The sequence below is a fragment of the Rattus norvegicus genome, chromosome 6 (genome assembly GCF_021556685.1).
Source record: "Rattus norvegicus strain SHRSP/BbbUtx chromosome 6, alternate assembly SHRSP_T2T, whole genome shotgun sequence".
Classification (NCBI taxonomy): Eukaryota; Metazoa; Chordata; class Mammalia; order Rodentia; family Muridae; genus Rattus; species Rattus norvegicus.
In genome coordinates, this window is record NC_141539.1 from 89,439,010 (window position 1) to 89,455,887 (window position 16,878).

The window sequence follows — 16,878 nt, forward strand, 5'->3', positions numbered from 1 at the left end:
TTAGAAACTGATTTGAAATGTTTTATTCACCCTTCAATTCAACCTGAAAAATGAATTCCATTCATTAAGACTCTTAATGTGATTATAATGTGTTATCCATAAACTGATCCTAATAAATGTAATGTTTACATGTCAAACAATGGATCTACATTCTGATTTTATTATGTAGCCAGACCACTCAACGTCGTTATCTAGGTGTGTGTTTTCTGATCTGTTAAATGGTGGTAATGGCTCATCCTTAATGAGCACTTCATGTGTGCTGTGCCGTGCTCTAGATCATCTGTATTGTCTAATCCAAGATGGTGAGGAAAATGGAAATGTAGACAAATGAACACGCTGAAATAAAGGCTTCATTTCCTCTCTCATAAATCTCCCTTGTAACAAATATGACCTTATACTCAGGTACAAAGTTTGGCTGTATTAAAAGCAGTAAGCCAATAAAAATACATAGTTCCATGAGGATTCTCGTGTGTGTGTGTGTGTGTGTGTGTGTGTGTGTGTGTGTGTGTGTGTATTTTTCCTCTTTACAAATAGTTGTTAAGCTTTTGTAGTAATAGATTTTAAAATGATTTTCCTCAAGAATCTAAGTTAGTGATCTGTTTTCACATTCAAGACTATAGGAATTCTATTCTCTAGTCTTTAAGTGAATCAAAGTGTAATTTTATGTTTAAAATAATCCTGGCGGACATATTAATTGCTTATTATAGCTAAATGATTACTATAAAAACTGAAAATTTGTATTTTGTATTTGTTTTGCAGACATACAATCAGAGTCAGTCCAACAAAAAAAATATTTATAAAGCTATTTCAGGTAACAGACAAGTGCTTCGTTTATACCAAGGAAGTCCACGAATGGTTCCTGATAAAATCAATCCTGAATTACACAAAATGTTCATCACACATGGTGTCTATGAATCAGAGAAGGCTCGGAGTGTACAGCGAAAGTCGTTCTCCTCAAGGAGTGGTAAGCAAAACTTGTGCACTTGACACATTCTTCACTCCCTCCCATTCTTGGTCTGCCCTGTTTTTGTTTTACAGTCTAGGTCTATCATTCCCATTTGTACGTCTCCTGAGTCCAGGATTCCTGTGGCATGGGCTCCAGCAGCTCAGGCTCCTTTCTGTTCTCACAGTGCTTCCCTGGATGGAACAGGCTGGAGCCTAGTGGAACCTTCCTTCCCTCAGGGCCTTCCCTTTGGCTTTGTTTGTTTTCTGGTCCTTCCCTTCGTCCATCATGGGAAGCCATCTTGACTCTTACAGTGCATGCGTACCACGCTCACTGTGCGCCTTCCTTCTCTTGACTGGAATCTTGCCCTTAACGAGCTCGTTTACAACAAGGCCAGCAGCAGCCGAGTGGCATTGTGGATGATCCGTTTTGCTGCGGTAACAGTTAGGGATTCCTTGCTGAGAAGTACCTAATCCCCTAACATCTGTAGAATCTCTTTTGTAGATTTACACGTATGTGGCCAAAGAAACAGCTTTATTTTCTAAAAGACTTGGAGAGCGTGCATCAGCACCTCTTTGTCATTTTGGAGAACTGATGGAAGGTGCTGGCTCCTGAAAGAAACAGCATTCCCATCCTCATCCTTCTTTCTCCTTTTCCTGCTCCTCCTTCTGTCATCTTTGTCATTGTCATCATCATCTTGTTTTGGTTACTCAAGACAGAGTTTCTCTGTGTCACCCTGGCTGTTCTAGAACTCAATCTGTAGACCAAGCTGGCCTCAAACTCAGAGATCTGCCTGTCTGCCCCCTGAGTGCTAGGATTAAAGGTGTGTGCCACCACTGCCTGGTGCATAACCTGTCTTTATACTGTATCTTTCTTTGAAAACAGTCTATGTTCTAAGGTGCTTTGAGTCTTAGGAAAGATAAGAACGTATTGATGTGACAAGGGAAAGACACTGGTGACATGGAGTGCTAGAAACCCAGTAGGGAGACTGAAAGTTTAAAAAGAAAACAGTCGCAGAATAAGCATTCAGTTAGATTGCGTGTGCATTTACACAGTCTACTGCATGACAAAGGAAGAAGGACGTTCTCCCCTCATGTACACCAGGCAGATGCTCCGTTTCCATGCGTGTTCCCAGGATTACCTCGCCTTCATATAGAAGGACACCACCGTTGGCTACACAGCCTTCCATCACTCACCTGCTGATTTGCAGACGTTTGCACTGTTGTGTTTAGGAGACAGTCGGGACTGAAGGGCAGGTTCTAGGTCAGTTTTGAGGTTCTCTCAAAAACAAAGCAAAGCAAAATTAATAAGTACTTGCTAGTGCATAATTTTACTACTTTGTCCTCCATCCTGACTGTTTCAGTGCCTGTGACTCCCCTTTCCAAAGTTATATGACTATGTTTTATGCAGTTTTTCATAAATCGTCATGCATGTACACTAATGTGTAATTCATTGAGGTGTAGAGGCTTAAAGTTCTCAGTAACTAAAACATTGGAGTCCCTTCCTATTTAAAAAGCTGGAGACATGGCTCAGTGTTTGAAAGCACTAGCTGCTGTTCCAGGGCACCTGGCTTCTATTCTAAGCACCCACATGCTGACTCACAACTGTCTGTAACTCCCTGCCAGGGGGACGGGAGGGGGGTGTCCAGTGGCCTTTTCTGGCCTGCTCTCAAACTGCATACATGTGCTGCACAGATATACACACTGTGGGCAGTGGACTGTGCGTGTAGGCAAAAATACCCATATACATAAAAGAGAAAGAAATGAGTAAGTCAGAGATCCCCAAGGTCATTTACTTAAAGCTCTTAGTTTTACAAAAGGAAAACATTTTCGGAAAAGTTGTTTTTCTAAAACGTCCTACACGGTATTTAAGAATAGTACAGACCAAAGTTTCTGAGTTCCTGATTAGTAATCTTTGAGGTTTTTCTGAGTCGGACCGCAGTTCTGCACTCTCTCCCCACTTGTATTTTTCTCCTTCCATCTGTCCCCCACTTAAAACATAACCCTAAATGCCCCTTAATGTTACTGTCCCTCTCCTGAAGCTTCAGATACTGCTCTGCTAGTGCTGGTTTTCATGTGTAAGTCAGTCTTAACTCGGTTTCACAAGAGATTTTATATGACTGTTCCAAAGACGCCAGACTGAGAAGCCGACACGTGGCTCTCTATTCCACTAGTGAACTTATTGCTAAGGTAGCTCTTACATGGGATAGACCCTTTCAAAGAGGTGAGACAGACTTAGGCAATAGAGTGGAGAAGCACTGCACAGTAAGTTTGTGTGACCAGTTCTAGTTCCCAGAATGGAATCTTGGTTTAGCAGAACCAGAAGTAAATAGATAAAGCAGGTTGGGTTCAGGCGGTACTGTGTATTTTGCCTTTGTCTTGCCGGTTACTTTAAACCTCCTCCCAACTCTTGTTTGAACTTCCAGGAATAAAAGCTGGTAATTCGAATAAAGATGGGCTCTTGTCAGAAGAGGAATTTAACCTATGGAACAGACTCTATAGGTTAGGAGACAGCGACACAGTTAAAGGAGTGGCTTTGCCTCGGTCTCACTTCCTGTCTTTACAGGAGGACAGAGTGGTGAGTTGGCTGTGCGAGGTGGCTGTGTGCGGTGCCTGCACAGTGGATTTGACAGCAGTAACACAAGCTTATGATTGGAATGTTAATTCACTTAAAGTAGTGGTCCGCTTAAAAGGGAATCACCACACCAAAGTCAAACCTTTAAGACCTCCTTTCTCGTTTGCTTTCACATAGCCGTTTCTTATGTAGGTTGTAGTTTGATTTCATAACATTGCATGACCATTATCACCCTGCAGAACGGCACAGTGTGCTCTGCTATTTCCCTGCTGTGCTTTAGATCCTCAGTGTGCTACTAGCATGAAGTATGTTGCCCTGTGTGCCTTTGTGCAAACTGGCTTGCTTTTTTGAAACTTTAGTTAGACTTTAAGTTGGGTGCTAATTGCTTGCATGATCAAACTCTGAGAGCTTAGCTGCAGTGGAGAGAGCTGCCCAGCTTTCGCGTGCTGAGAGAGAGTTGGAAGAAGATGCTCATGGATGCTTTCTAAATCTGCCTATGGAGGTGTGTTTTCACCACTAGCAGGGAGAATGGCATGTGGCAGTGGGCATGAAGACTTGTAATCACTTCATCAGGGATCAATGTATGCCACCCATTCTATTGTGGGATCTACATATAGCAAAGTAGTGATTTTAAAACCATACTTTTTTTCGAGAAACAGGAATATGGTCAAATCATAACTCAAATGACAATTAATTTTAAATGTAATTTAAAAAGCAACCTTATACTTTATAAAATTATTTTCCTGTTTTTCCCTCGAGGATTTTAGTTGAGATTGCCCATGTGAATTTAAGTGGTTTACATTATGTTTGTTATGTGAATCATGTCTTTAAAATTGGCTTGTGAATTCTCATTCCTTGTTGCTTTTTAAATGAAGGCTCAAGAACCAACCACTGGAATTCACCAGCTCTCTCTCTCCGAGTGGAGTCTCTGGCAAGATCATCCGCTTCCTACGCATCAGGTTGAGCATTCGGATCGATGCCACCATTTCATCAGCATCATGCGAATGATAGAAGGAATGAGACATGAAGAGGTACAGGTTCTACAGCTCTCTCTCATTCCCAAAGCCTTCTCTAATCTCTTCTCTTCCCGCCTTCCTCTCTTGTCAGTTTTTGGAGGCAGGGTCTTGCTATGTAGTTAATCCAGACTAACTGCTTCAGTCTCCTGAGTGCTGGGATTACAGGCATGGGCTCCTACTCCTGGTCCTGTGTAGCTATGGCTTTCTCTCACTAGTGTACTGATGAATCTAGAACGCTTAGCATCTCCTTATTTCTTCTTCTTTCTCCTCTTCCTACTCTTTGTTTGCTCTGTGTGTGTGTGTGTGTGTGTGTGTGTGTGTGTCAGTGTCAGAGTTTCATGTACTCTAGGCTGCTTTGACTTCCATATGTAGCCAAGAATGACCTTGAACTTCTGAACCTCCTTCTACCTCTGTAGGTTACAAGAGTACACCTCTATGTTTCTTATCTGGAGTCCTGGAGATAGAACCCAGAGCTTCCAGTGTGCTAAGTAAGCTCTCTACCAGATGAGCTATATTCCCAGCCCTTAAGCTTTTTTGGGGGATGTGTGGGGGTGGGGTAGGCAGGAAACAGTTTTAATGATAACCTCCAGTGGAACACAACCAATTACTACTAAAGTCATTGCTAATAACTAAATGATAATCATTCCTTATTTTCTCTTTTCATGTTTCTTTTCTTTTTTTATTGGATATTTTATTTATTTACATTTTAAATTATCCCCTTTCCCAGTTTCCTCTCTGCAAATCATATCCCCCTTACCCCGCTTCTATGAGGGTGTTCCCCCACCCACATACCCACTCCTGCCTCACCACCCTAGCATTCCACTGGGTCATCAAGCCTTCACAGGAACAAGGGCCTCCCCTCCCATTGATTCGAGATAAGGCCCCTTCAGTTCCTTCAGTCCTTTCCCTAACTCCTCCATTGGGGTCCCTGTGGTGAGTCCAATGGTTGGCTTCAAGCATCTGCCTCTGTATTGGTCAGAATCTGGCAGAACCTCTAACCCCAGAATCCCAGAGACAGAAGCGAAGGATGTGTTAGCTTGAGCTATGAGCCCAGACCATGTCAGAAAGCAAAACAGACAAACAAACAAGGCTTCTCTTGGTTTTTCAATTGAGAATTTAAATTTACTATATGTATATTTTTTAGGAAATTAATTTCTTAATTAAATGCTAGGTATTTATAACCTTACATAGTAATTGAAGTTGTTCTGTCCAGGACTAGCCATTATGGTGGCTCTGTGTCTTGAGATTAAAAAGTAGCCAATGATTTCATAGTGTTGGCATTTACATTTTTTTCTTGATTTGTTAGAGTTTAGGGGATTTCAAACAAAATCCTTCAAATGATAACAATTTTTTTAGAAAAATAATATGGAGTAAAACTCATTTCTTAGAATTGGCTTATTTTGTTTTTCTGACTTTCTGCTGTTTTTCATTTTGTAGGATGAATGCAGCTATGAATTGAAAATTAAACCTTTTCTACAAATGGAAGATGTCTACTCAAAATATAATGCTCCAAGGAATGGATATAAGAATGTAGCCAGTGTCACCAGAATTGCTCCCAAGAAGTCTTCATTTAGACCGAGTGTCGATGCAGGAGGCTCTTTGTCAGTGACAGAGTCTGAGGAAGGGTGTGCTGACACCGTTGAACAAATGGATTCTGAATGGACCAAAATTACTTCTCTAAGGGAAAAAGCCACAACAGTGGGAAAAGGCCAGACTCGTGAGCAAACTGATGACGACCATGATGATGCAGACTCTTCAGACAGTGACAGGAATTCTCCTGCAGACGTTGTTTCCCGGGTACCACCCAGTGGTGAAAGAGTGGCAGATGTAGGTGGAATCCCCATCCTGGGTGCTGTTACTGAAGATGATAGCCATACAGGAACATTGTTAATGGAAGAGAAGTCACTTGCCAGGTACTCCTTAGATTCTGGTTATAGTAGTTTCAGTGATGATAAATCTCTGTCCTCACATTTGTTTCTTCCATTGGAAGAAGAGCTGTACACAGAGAGAGCAGCTGAACTGTTTTATCGTTGTCAGCCCATGACAGAAGAGGTACTGGCTAATGTGGAGAGATTTCTATCTCATTCTCCCCCTTCCCTCAGTGGACTCTCAGACGTGGAGTATGCCGTTACTCAGGGTTTTGAACTTGACAATGAGTCCTGCTTACCCTACCCAGAGCGTGAACACAGTCCTAAACCTGGATCACCCTACCCAGAGCGTGAACACAGTCCTAAACCTGCTTCTCTGGCATTATACACTGCTGTGAATTCTCAATCAAACTTAGAATTGAATTCAGCTAAACATACTAATCCTCCTTCTGAAAAAGATTGTCTCCCTGCCACAACTCATAATAACATTCCTGATCAGCCCTCCTTCTGTGACTCTGATAGTGAAACCCACAATATTAAAAATCAGAATTTAGTATCTAACAGTTATGGTCAAATACAAGTAAACCTTGAAAATAATTTGGTTGACGAGAACAGCCATGATGATAGTGAGCCCCCAGTATTGTTCACTGATGAGGATGAGAGTTTACTGTTATTTGAAGATGATTTGAAGAATATTGAAGATGGTACTGAAGAGTTGAATGGGGTGGGCCTTCCTCCCTTGGACAGAATCAGTCAACCCCTCTGTGTGTCAGATAAAACTCTCATAAGTGAAATGCCTCCAGTCTCTCACTTCTTAATTTCGGATGAGTTGTTAGATGATGATTCTGAGCCTGAAGATCAAATCATTTGTGATACCAAGTGTTGGGAAGGTGTGGAGGGCAGAGATGAAGAGATAAAAACTGAGGGGCAGCCTTTCGACTGCTCTGCGGACTTATTCTCTGTTACCTTTGACTTAGGATTTTGTAGTTCAGGTTCTGATGATGAAAACCCAGCACGTGCATCTGATAGGAGTAGCACCCTGGGAACAGCCGAAGTGCCTGGACGACATTCCGATAAGGAGGTAAAGGATGCCAGTCATGCTTCAGGTCCACTGGGTGGAACCATATCACCCATCCCAAGTGAAAAAATGCCGTGGTCGCCCTGCGCACAGAGTAAGGAATGCGCACCTTTCCACTCTGCTCTGTCCTTACCAGTGAGGGAGAGAGCCATGAGTACGCCACTTTCTAAGGCACATCGGAGTTCTAAGACAGGAGCACACGTGCTCAAGACACTGGACTCTACCAAGGAGAAAGCCGGTGGACAGGGTTTCAAAGTGACATTGAATCCAAGATTCGACAATTTAGGATTTTCTGTAGAAGAGACCAAAAGCAGTGATCAGCTCTCAGTGTATCAGTCCCCTCGGTGCCCTAAAGGTAAGAGTCTGTCTCTGAAATGTATGACTTAATGTTGATGTTACTGCTCGGAGATTTGAAATTGTATGCCACAGGAATTTTTATGCTGTTTATTGTCAAATACACAAAGAACTGTGAAATTTGGCCAAATTACTTGTTTGTGAAACACATGCAAGCCATTTGGAAAATGTCAGTAAAATGTAGCAATAAATGCCAAGATAGTGGCTATTTAAGAAGTTGAGAAGGCGGAGGAAAGATGTTGAGTTCCATTAGATTGGGAAGTATGCCTGGGTATTGTTGACTTTCAGTTTGATACCTCAGGAATGTACATATAATTTAGATGTCTAAGGTAAAAAAGAATTGAAGTGTTAAAATTAATGAAACAAAGGAAAATTTGAGGGGGGTTGAAGTGTTTATATAACATATTTAAAAGGCTGATATCAGACCACAGGATCAAGAGAACAGTGTCTCAGAGTAGCTTTAAATTTGAGTTCCTTTTCTGTGTGTCCACCTCTCAAAGGCTGGGCTTGCAGGCCATGGCCATTAAATAACATTTAATTTTTAAAACATAGCATAGGGACTGCTCTGACTACCTCCTCACTAGTTATGGTGGTTCTCAGTGGGTAGCTTTGGATCATGACCCCTTTGATGTATCAAAGGAGTTGCTGAAGACCATCAGAATATTTGCATTATGATTTATAACTATAGCAAAATTACAAGTATGAAGTAGCAACAAAAATGATCGTATGATTAAGGGTAACTACAACATGGGGAACTGTATTAAAGGGCAGCAGCATTAGGAAGGTTGCGAACCCCTGAGTTTGGTCCCTCTGCGCCTTCAGTTCCTGTTTAATAACATCTTCATTACTCCTCATTGATAGTTGCATCATTTTTCTGGTTTTGTATCATCTAAATGAAAACTTCTCCTTGCTTTATATTTAGCAATCACTTACATACAATAGAATGAACAGCATATAGGTAAAAGAATTATTAATATAGGAATCCTTAGCTAGTACTTTTTGCTTCACCTAATTGAAAGAGGCTTTAATATGTTTTACCATACTTTATGTTTGGTGTGGGAGGAGGGTTCCTTAAAACTACTGAGGCAGTTAAAGAATAAGCTTCCTGAAGTGATAATTGCTTTTAAGTGATAAGTGCTTTTAAACTGGCTTGCTCCCAGTGCCTCTGGTGAGAGACTTGAGGTTTTTACTTGTAAACCTCTTTGTAAGGATAGTTGTGTATGGCTGTGATGCCATCTACTCAGGTAGCCGAGTCACTTGTGTGGTTGAACCTATGAGTTCATAACCTCCCAGGACACCATAGAAAAAAATCATAACATCTGGTTTCTCCCAGCCCAAATCATAACAGAATTAGAGCAAAAATAATGCTCCATTGCCTCCCATGAGCATGACTTAAAGTAGCCTACGTCCATTCCTATTATAGTCAGTTTGAATATTATCTACGTGTGCGTGTGTGTGTGTGTGTGTGTGTGTGTGTGTGTGTGTGTGTGTGTCTTACCTTTTTCCTTTTCCATTGCTGTGAAGAGATGTCATGACCCAGGCAATTTATAGAAGGAAGTAAGTTCATTGGAGCCTAAAATTAAGAAGTGAGTGTATGACTATCAGGGTGGGAAGCATGGCAGTAGGCAAGCCTAAGGGCTAGAAAAGTAGCTGAGAACTCATATCTGATCCACAAGCACAAAGCAGAGAGCTAACTGGTAATGGCATGGGCTTATGAAAGCTCAACACCTGCCCCCAGTGACGCACCTCCTTCAACTAGGCCACAGCGCCTAATCCCTCCCTAAGAGTTCCACCAACTGAAGACCAAGTTTTCAAACATACAAGCCTGTGAGGTCCATTCTCCTCCAAACTACCACATTCTACTCCCTGGACCTAATAAGTTTGAAGCCTTATCACAGGCAAAATGATTTAGTCCAACTTCAAAAGTTGTCAGAGTCTTTCACAGTCCTAACAGTTTCAAAGTCCAAAGTCTCTTTTGAGACCCAAGGCAGTCTTTTAACTGTAAAATTCAAAGAGCATATTTCATACTTTCAACCTATAATGGCACAGGATACAGACGACCATTCCAAAAGGGAGGAATAATATGGACCAAAACAAGACCCAGATCCAGCAATGCAAATTCCCAATGCTCTAGCTCTATGTCCAGTGTCAAAAGGCTTAGATGGCTGCACACTTCAGTCTTGCCTACCCCAAGACCCTCTCCTGCGCTGGTTCTGCTACCCACCTGCAGGTCTCCTTGGCAGGCTCTGGCGTCTCTAATATCATGGCTTCCTCAAACCAATCCACACTGCGCTTTCACAGCTCACACAATGGCTTCTCTGGACCTACACGCAGGAACTCTCCTGCCACCCTCCTAGCTTGAGCAGCTTCCCTTAGCTCCGAGGAAGATTCCACGACCCCTTTACCACTGCATCTTTTTAACCATATGGCTGATGCTGCCAAGTTCCACTGCCTGTTTGAGCTGAAACCTGGCCCCTCCTTGAATTACATATGCCAGTTTTGCTTTGTCGTTGCTCTCTAGGAACAGATCATTTCTTAGGCCTCCTCTTTTTACAAATAGCAGGATTATTTGGGTGGGGTCTCTCCCTGAAGATACCACTCCCTTTATTCTCTTTCTCCTTCTCTCTTATAGCACAAGCGTTGGCTACCACATTAAATGCCCTGATGCCCCTTTTCACTTGCATAAGAGTGACCACTAATAACTATGTAACAGTCAGATTAGACTGTCATGAAATGTCTGCTGCAAAGGTAGTCAAAAGCACTTCCATTTAACCTCAGGCGGAATCTTAGGCCAGCTACATTCATTGCTAAAATATCACAAGAATGGTCTCTGGAGAGGATCCCTGCAGGTGTCAGATAGAGAAGCAACTGGGTAAAGAGATGAACACCCAGGTCACCCTGGATCCGACTTTGGGGAGTCTGGTCCCAGGCACTCATTGTCAGCGTATTTAAACCACGGCACAGTCTGGGGAAAAGTTTCCAGGCAGCACAGTCCAATGAGTTCGATTCTTGTTGCACAGTAAAGTTTAAGCTGTGACTACACAGAAACTCTTACAAAGTTCCTGTGACCATGACGGTGGGTTCTGTAGCCAAACAGCCTAGAGTCTAATGTGGTCTCTGACCAATAGAGGTCAGCAGGCTATAAATTGTATGTGACATCTCCCCTAAGGTTAGGTAAACGGCCTAGGGAAGGCAGAGTCTGAAATAATCATTCTAGGGAGTTGGCACTACCTGTGTACCTCCATAGCCTCCATAGGTCATTAACAGAATCCACTCCCAGCCTTCTGGGCAGGAAAGCTGGCGTTTTATCCCCTCCAATGAGAAGAAGCCCCGGTGTGTTTAACATTCCTGATCTTCCTAGTGTTCTGTGGCTGTAAGGACTTTTGTGCCCCAGCTACCTCTGTTCTATTTGTTAATATTGTCACCCTCTGAATCCCTGAGCTGTGCCTCCATGGTCCTCATTGCTCACAACACTACTGTCTTCCAAGCGCTTCTAGGATCCATGTACTCTTTCCTAGTCCGAGTCCTAAAGTCTTCCACATCCCTCCAAAAACATCATGGTCAAACCAATCACAGCAGTACTCCAGGAATCAACCAGTCTAATTACTTTTTTCTTCCTTCCTTCCTTCCTTCCTCCCTCCCTCCCTCCCTCCTTCATCCTTTTTTTTTTAAATGTATATTGGTATTTTGCCTGCATATGTATCTGAATGAGGGTATCATATACTCCGGAAAAAATTACAGACACTTCTGTAATCTGCCATGCGGGCGCTAAGAATTGAACCTGGGTCCTTTGGAGGAGTAGCTGGTGCTCTTAACTGCTAAGTCATCTCTCCAACCATGTCTTAGTTACTTTTGATTGCTGTGAAGAGATGCCATGACCAGGGCAACTTATAGAAGAATTTATTGGCATTTATAGTTTAAGAGGGTGAGTCTATAAACATCATGGCTGGGAGCATGACAGCAGGCAGGCCTGGTGCTGGAAAAGTAGCTAAGAGCTCACATCTGATCCAAAAGCACAAGGCAGAGAGCGAACTAAGAATGCTTTGGGCTTATAAACCTTAAAATCTGTCTCCACACCTGCTCATCGTTTCCGAGTGTTATCAACTGGGAGGAGGGGGGAAAGTATTCAAACCTATGAGCCTACAGAGCCATTCTCATTTAAACCACAACAGTGTGTATGGTACGGGCTGTATGTAGAATGAGAGTGGATGCATGCCATTTTGAGTGTATAGAAGTTGAATGATAATTTTTAGGAGTTCTTTCCTTCTACCATAGGTTCTAAAGACCATACCCAGGTCTTCAGGTTCAAATGCTTAATTTCACACACACACACACACACACACACACACACACACACCCCTTATATTTAACTGAAAGTATTTTAGTTTTTTTAGTGAGTCCAGGTTACCCTTGAATTCCCTGAGCAGTGGAAGGTGACCTTGAAGTTTCACTCCTACCTGTGTCTCCGATGCTGGGATTACAGGTTTGGGCAGCCACAGCAGATTTATTTAGCACTATTCCTGGTTTTGTTAGTGCTGGGGTTGGAAATTAGGGAAGGCTTTGTGCTCTACCAACTTAGCTATAACCCACCACACCCCATACCCCAGTTCCATGAAAGTCTTTTGTTAGGAACTATGTCTGGCCTACACTCAAGGAGAAAACTTACATTTTATAAGTTTGGGCCTCATTTTAAGTATGTTTTTTGAAAGGTTTATTTTTTTATTTCCTGTATGTGAATAGCATTTTGCCTGCACAAGTGAAATGTACTGAATGCATGTAGTGTCCTTAGACATTAGAATAGGGTGTCGTATTCCCTAGAAGTAGAGTTACAGAGAGTCGTAAATGCCATGTGGATGCTGGGTACTGAGCCCTGGTCCTCTGTGAGAGCAGCCAGTGCTCTCACTGCTGGACCATCTCTTCAGGCTCTTAAAGATCTATTTATTAGCAAACTAGTATCTTTTATTCTCCTGTGTTCTTTTTAAAGGCCTTTTAAAATCTTTTTTAAATTTGTGTGTGTGTGTGTGTGTGTGTGTGTGTGTGTGTGTGTGTGTGTGTCTGTCTGTCTGTCTGTCTGTCTGTCTTTGAGAACACAGGCCACATGTCTGTCTGTCTGTCTTTGGAAGCCCAAAGTTGCAGGGCATTGTGAGCTGCATGGATGGATACTAAGGATTAGACTCAGGTCTTCTGGTTGAAAATCAACCCCCTTACCCACTGAACCATTTTCCCAGCCCATCACTGTTTTATAGAACTGCCTCTGTAAACTGATGTTGGTCAAACTTCTGGTGATCTTTTTGTTTTGTTAAGATGGAGTCTCACTGTGTATCCCTGGTTGACCTTAAACTCACTATGTAGACCGACTGGTCTCAAACTCACAGAGATCTTCCTCCCTTGCCTCCCAATGACCTTTTACAAAAATAAATGAGATTAAGAAATATAGAAATTTTTTTTTTTGGTTCTTTTTTTCGGAGCTGGGGACCAAACCCAGGGCCTTGCGCTTCCTAGGCAAGCGCTCTACCGCTGAGCTAAATCCCCAACCCCAGAAATTTTTATTACAGTCATCAATAATATTGTTGTGATGGAGTAACTTTAAACTATTGACCAGATTTACTTCTCAATTATTATAGTTGAACACTTAACTAGTGAAAGCGAAGATGATGTTTTCCTGAAAAAAACTAGAAAACCAAAAGGAAATGTCCTGAAGTCCCCCGAGGTAAGCCATTCATTCCTCACAGTGATGTAGTTAGGTGAGGCTCTCCCCTTTCTGACTTTGTGTTATATTTTAAACTGTTTACCTGTTTGTTTCATCTAGGATCAGAAAAACAATGAAGTTGATTCTCCTATTCATGTTGTAAAAAAGTCCAGGGTGCTTAGGGTAAGTAAATTTCAGGCATTTTTATTCCTAGGGATGTGTGTGTGTGTGTGTGTGTGTGTGTGTGTGTGTGTGTGTGTGTGTGTGTGTGTGTTTGGGTGTTTATATGCGTCTGTGCCTGTCCCTTGGAGGCAAGAAAGGGCATCCGATGTCCTGGAGCTGAAGTTACAGTAGTTATAAGCCACCCGACATGGATGATGGGAACCAAACTCCTTGGAAGTTGGTGCTTGGAAGAGCAGTGTGTACTCTTACCCATTTTATCATCTTTTCAGCCACAATAACCTAAATTGGTTTAAGATAAGTAATATAAGAAAAACATACACAGAAGAAAAAATTATTATACTTGATCTTACAGGTTAATGCTTAGTAGAACAATAGATACTATATCTTTTGTTGTTGTTGTTGTTGTTGTTTTTCGAGACAAGGTTTCTTTGTCCTGGAACCACCCTGTAGACCAAATTGGCCTCGAACTCACAGAGATCCACCTGCCTCTGCCTCCTGAGTGCTGGGATTAAAGGCGTACACCACTACCACGGAGCTGAGACCATATTTTATGTGATTAGAATTTCTACTTCTGCTAAAGAAATGGATTCATTATGAGCTTTCCTGCTGGTAACAAGTATAAATAGTAAAGAAACAGAAGTAGAAATAATAGAGAAGAAAGCAGGTTACAGAGGTGTAGTTTTTAAGAAAAAACCCTTTAGCCCGAACATTAGGAGTTGTATGTTAAACTTCTTGAGAGAGGACAGAGTGTACAACACAGCTAGCAGAGAAGCTGGCTGGGAACGGTCCTGACACCCGAATGAACAGCTCGCGTAGGGGCCCAAATGCACCTCTGCACTGTGAGGTCTTGAACTGGAGACTTTGGCCTGCCTCCTTAAGATAGTATCTTTGTCTTTCATTTGTGTTTTACTCTAGCAGCAGATATCTGCAGGCGATATCTTGTAGAGCTTCTGTCTAGTGGATCATTTGGACAAAGTTAATTAAAAACACCACTGATCCATAGTAACCTTTATACTCATATATTCACTTTAAAATTGCTTTAACATTGTGCTGTACCCAAAATGACTAGTGGTTTATACAAAGTGAATTGAAGTCAGACAGAGTTGTTGTGACAGTTGTTCTGTGAAAACTATTCCTACAAACTGAAGGTATTTGATAAACTTTCCATTCTTTAACTGGCTTTGTATTATTGTGCAAGAATGGTGGTTATAGGTCTTTCTTAAAATTTGTAACTGCTCCGTAAGTTTCTTGATTTCAAAGGTTTTCTGTATGTTTAGATGAAATTTTATCTTTTGTGAAATCCTTGAAAATCTACAGAAAACACTAAGTTTTCACAGGATCTGTTTGATGTAAAACTAAGTTGAGTGACACGTACACTAACACTACGTTACTGACACTTACGGTCTAACTGGTCAGAACATTGAGAATGTTGACGAGACTGCTTAGTCACTAAAAAGGAAAAACGAAACTAAAGTTAAATCACTCTTGAGAAATAAAATAAATCAGCCCAGTTATGTTTTTCTTTCTTATGTAAGTACTGTGTTAACTACTTTTTATAGTCAGAATTATCATCTAGCGACGATGAGAGTGAGAATTTTCACAGACCATGTCCAAAATTGGAATACTTCAAGGATCGTAACAGGAACACCAGAAAAGGCTCCAAAGCCCAAAAGAAACGGATTCATATGAAGGTAATCTTTTCTTATTCTTTTTAATGTATATTTGCTACATACACACATGTGCATGTGTATTAGAATCCACATGTATGTGCACATGCTATGTAAACACGTGATAGATAGATAGAGAGAGAGAGAGAGAAGAGGAGAGGAGAGGAGAGGAGAGGAGAGGAGAGGAGAGGAGAGGAGAGGAGAGGAGAGGAGAGGAGAGAAGAGAATTTTAGTGTATGGGAGTTTTGCCTACATTATCTATGCACCATATATGAGGCTGGGGCCCACATAGGCTAGAAGAGGGTGGGACTGGAGTTATAGATTATTGTGATCCACAGTGTGGGTGTTTGGAAAAGCAGATAGTGCTCTTGAGTCATCTCTCCAGCCCCAGAAAACACATTTTTTTTTCCTTTTTTTCTTTTCTTTTTTTTTGGAGCTGGGGACCGTACCCAGGGCCTTGTGCTTGCTAGGCAAGCGCTCTACCACTGAGCCAAATCCCTAACCCCAGAAAACACATTTTTAAAAGAAGTATTTTCCCACTAATTTTGCATTTCTGTTTTTGGAATTAAAAATTTCAAAATATACTACTTTTTGTTTTCTTTGTGTTCTGGCTTTATCTTATTGCTGGTATATTATTTTGAATGAATAAATGAAGAAATTGAAATATATTGAGAATTTTTTGTAGAAAATGTAGAACCAGACCTGAGTTTTAGGAAATTTGCTTTTTCTTATAAAAACAACAACAAAAACAATTTCTTAAAACAAACAAACAAACAAACAAACAACTACAACAGAAACTGGGGCTGGAGAGATGGTTCAGTGGTTAAGAGCACTGGCTGCTCTGGCAGAGGAACAAAGTCCAATTCCCAGCACCCACATGGTGGCCAGCCGTGACTTTACTTCAAGAGGGTCTGATGCCCTCTTCTGGCCTCTGTAGACACTAGGCATGCACGTGGTGTACAGACAAACATGTAGCTATGCTACTCACAAACATAAAACTCAAACTTTTTAAAAAGGAGAGGAAGTAAAAATAAATAAATTAAAAAAACAGTAATAATAATCTGTGACATCATTTGCTTTGTATGTGTGGCAGGGGTTGGTGCATGCCACAGTGGGAAAGTGGCTGTTAGAGGACAAATTGTAGGAGTCAGCTCCCTCGTCTAACCATGTGGCTTCCAGGGATGGAGCACAGGTTGTCATCTTGGTCCTGTTTATCTGAGGCGCCAGCTTACTGATCCCAGTTCCCCATATCTTTGTTCATAATTTTAAATATTTGAAAAACAATCCTTAGCACGTTTCCCTGCCTAGTCAATGCTTCTGATACTCAGTGTTTTCATGCCAAAACATCACTTTTATCTCTGTAGACTGTTGGGAACCATCCAGCAAGCCGACGAGTGTCCTAAATGCTGTTTTATCTAACATTATCAGAAGAAACGTTATATACATGTCTTTTTGTTGTTGTAGTTTTTAGTCTTGTTTTGTTTTATTTGTATGTGTGTGCGTGAG

At 41.5% G+C, this 16,878-nt stretch overlaps 1 protein-coding gene across 5 annotated transcripts in view; it reads left to right on the forward strand.

Annotated features, from left to right (window-relative positions):
• Fancm (FA complementation group M) overlaps positions 1-16,878 on the forward strand; it is a 53,391-nt gene that overhangs the window by 21,887 nt on the left and 14,626 nt on the right. For all 5 annotated transcript variants that reach the window (XR_015621896.1, XR_015621897.1, XR_015621895.1 and 2 more), the window contains 7 exon segments: positions 760-964; positions 3,369-3,520; positions 4,393-4,548; positions 5,971-7,834; positions 13,458-13,543; positions 13,643-13,705; positions 15,265-15,396. Coding sequence is in view for 2 of the 5 variants with exons in the window: in XM_087553216.1 (XP_087409342.1) it covers positions 760-964; positions 3,369-3,520; positions 4,393-4,548; positions 5,971-7,834; positions 13,458-13,543; positions 13,643-13,705; positions 15,265-15,396 (2,658 nt within the window). In the remaining 3 variants the exon portion in view is untranslated.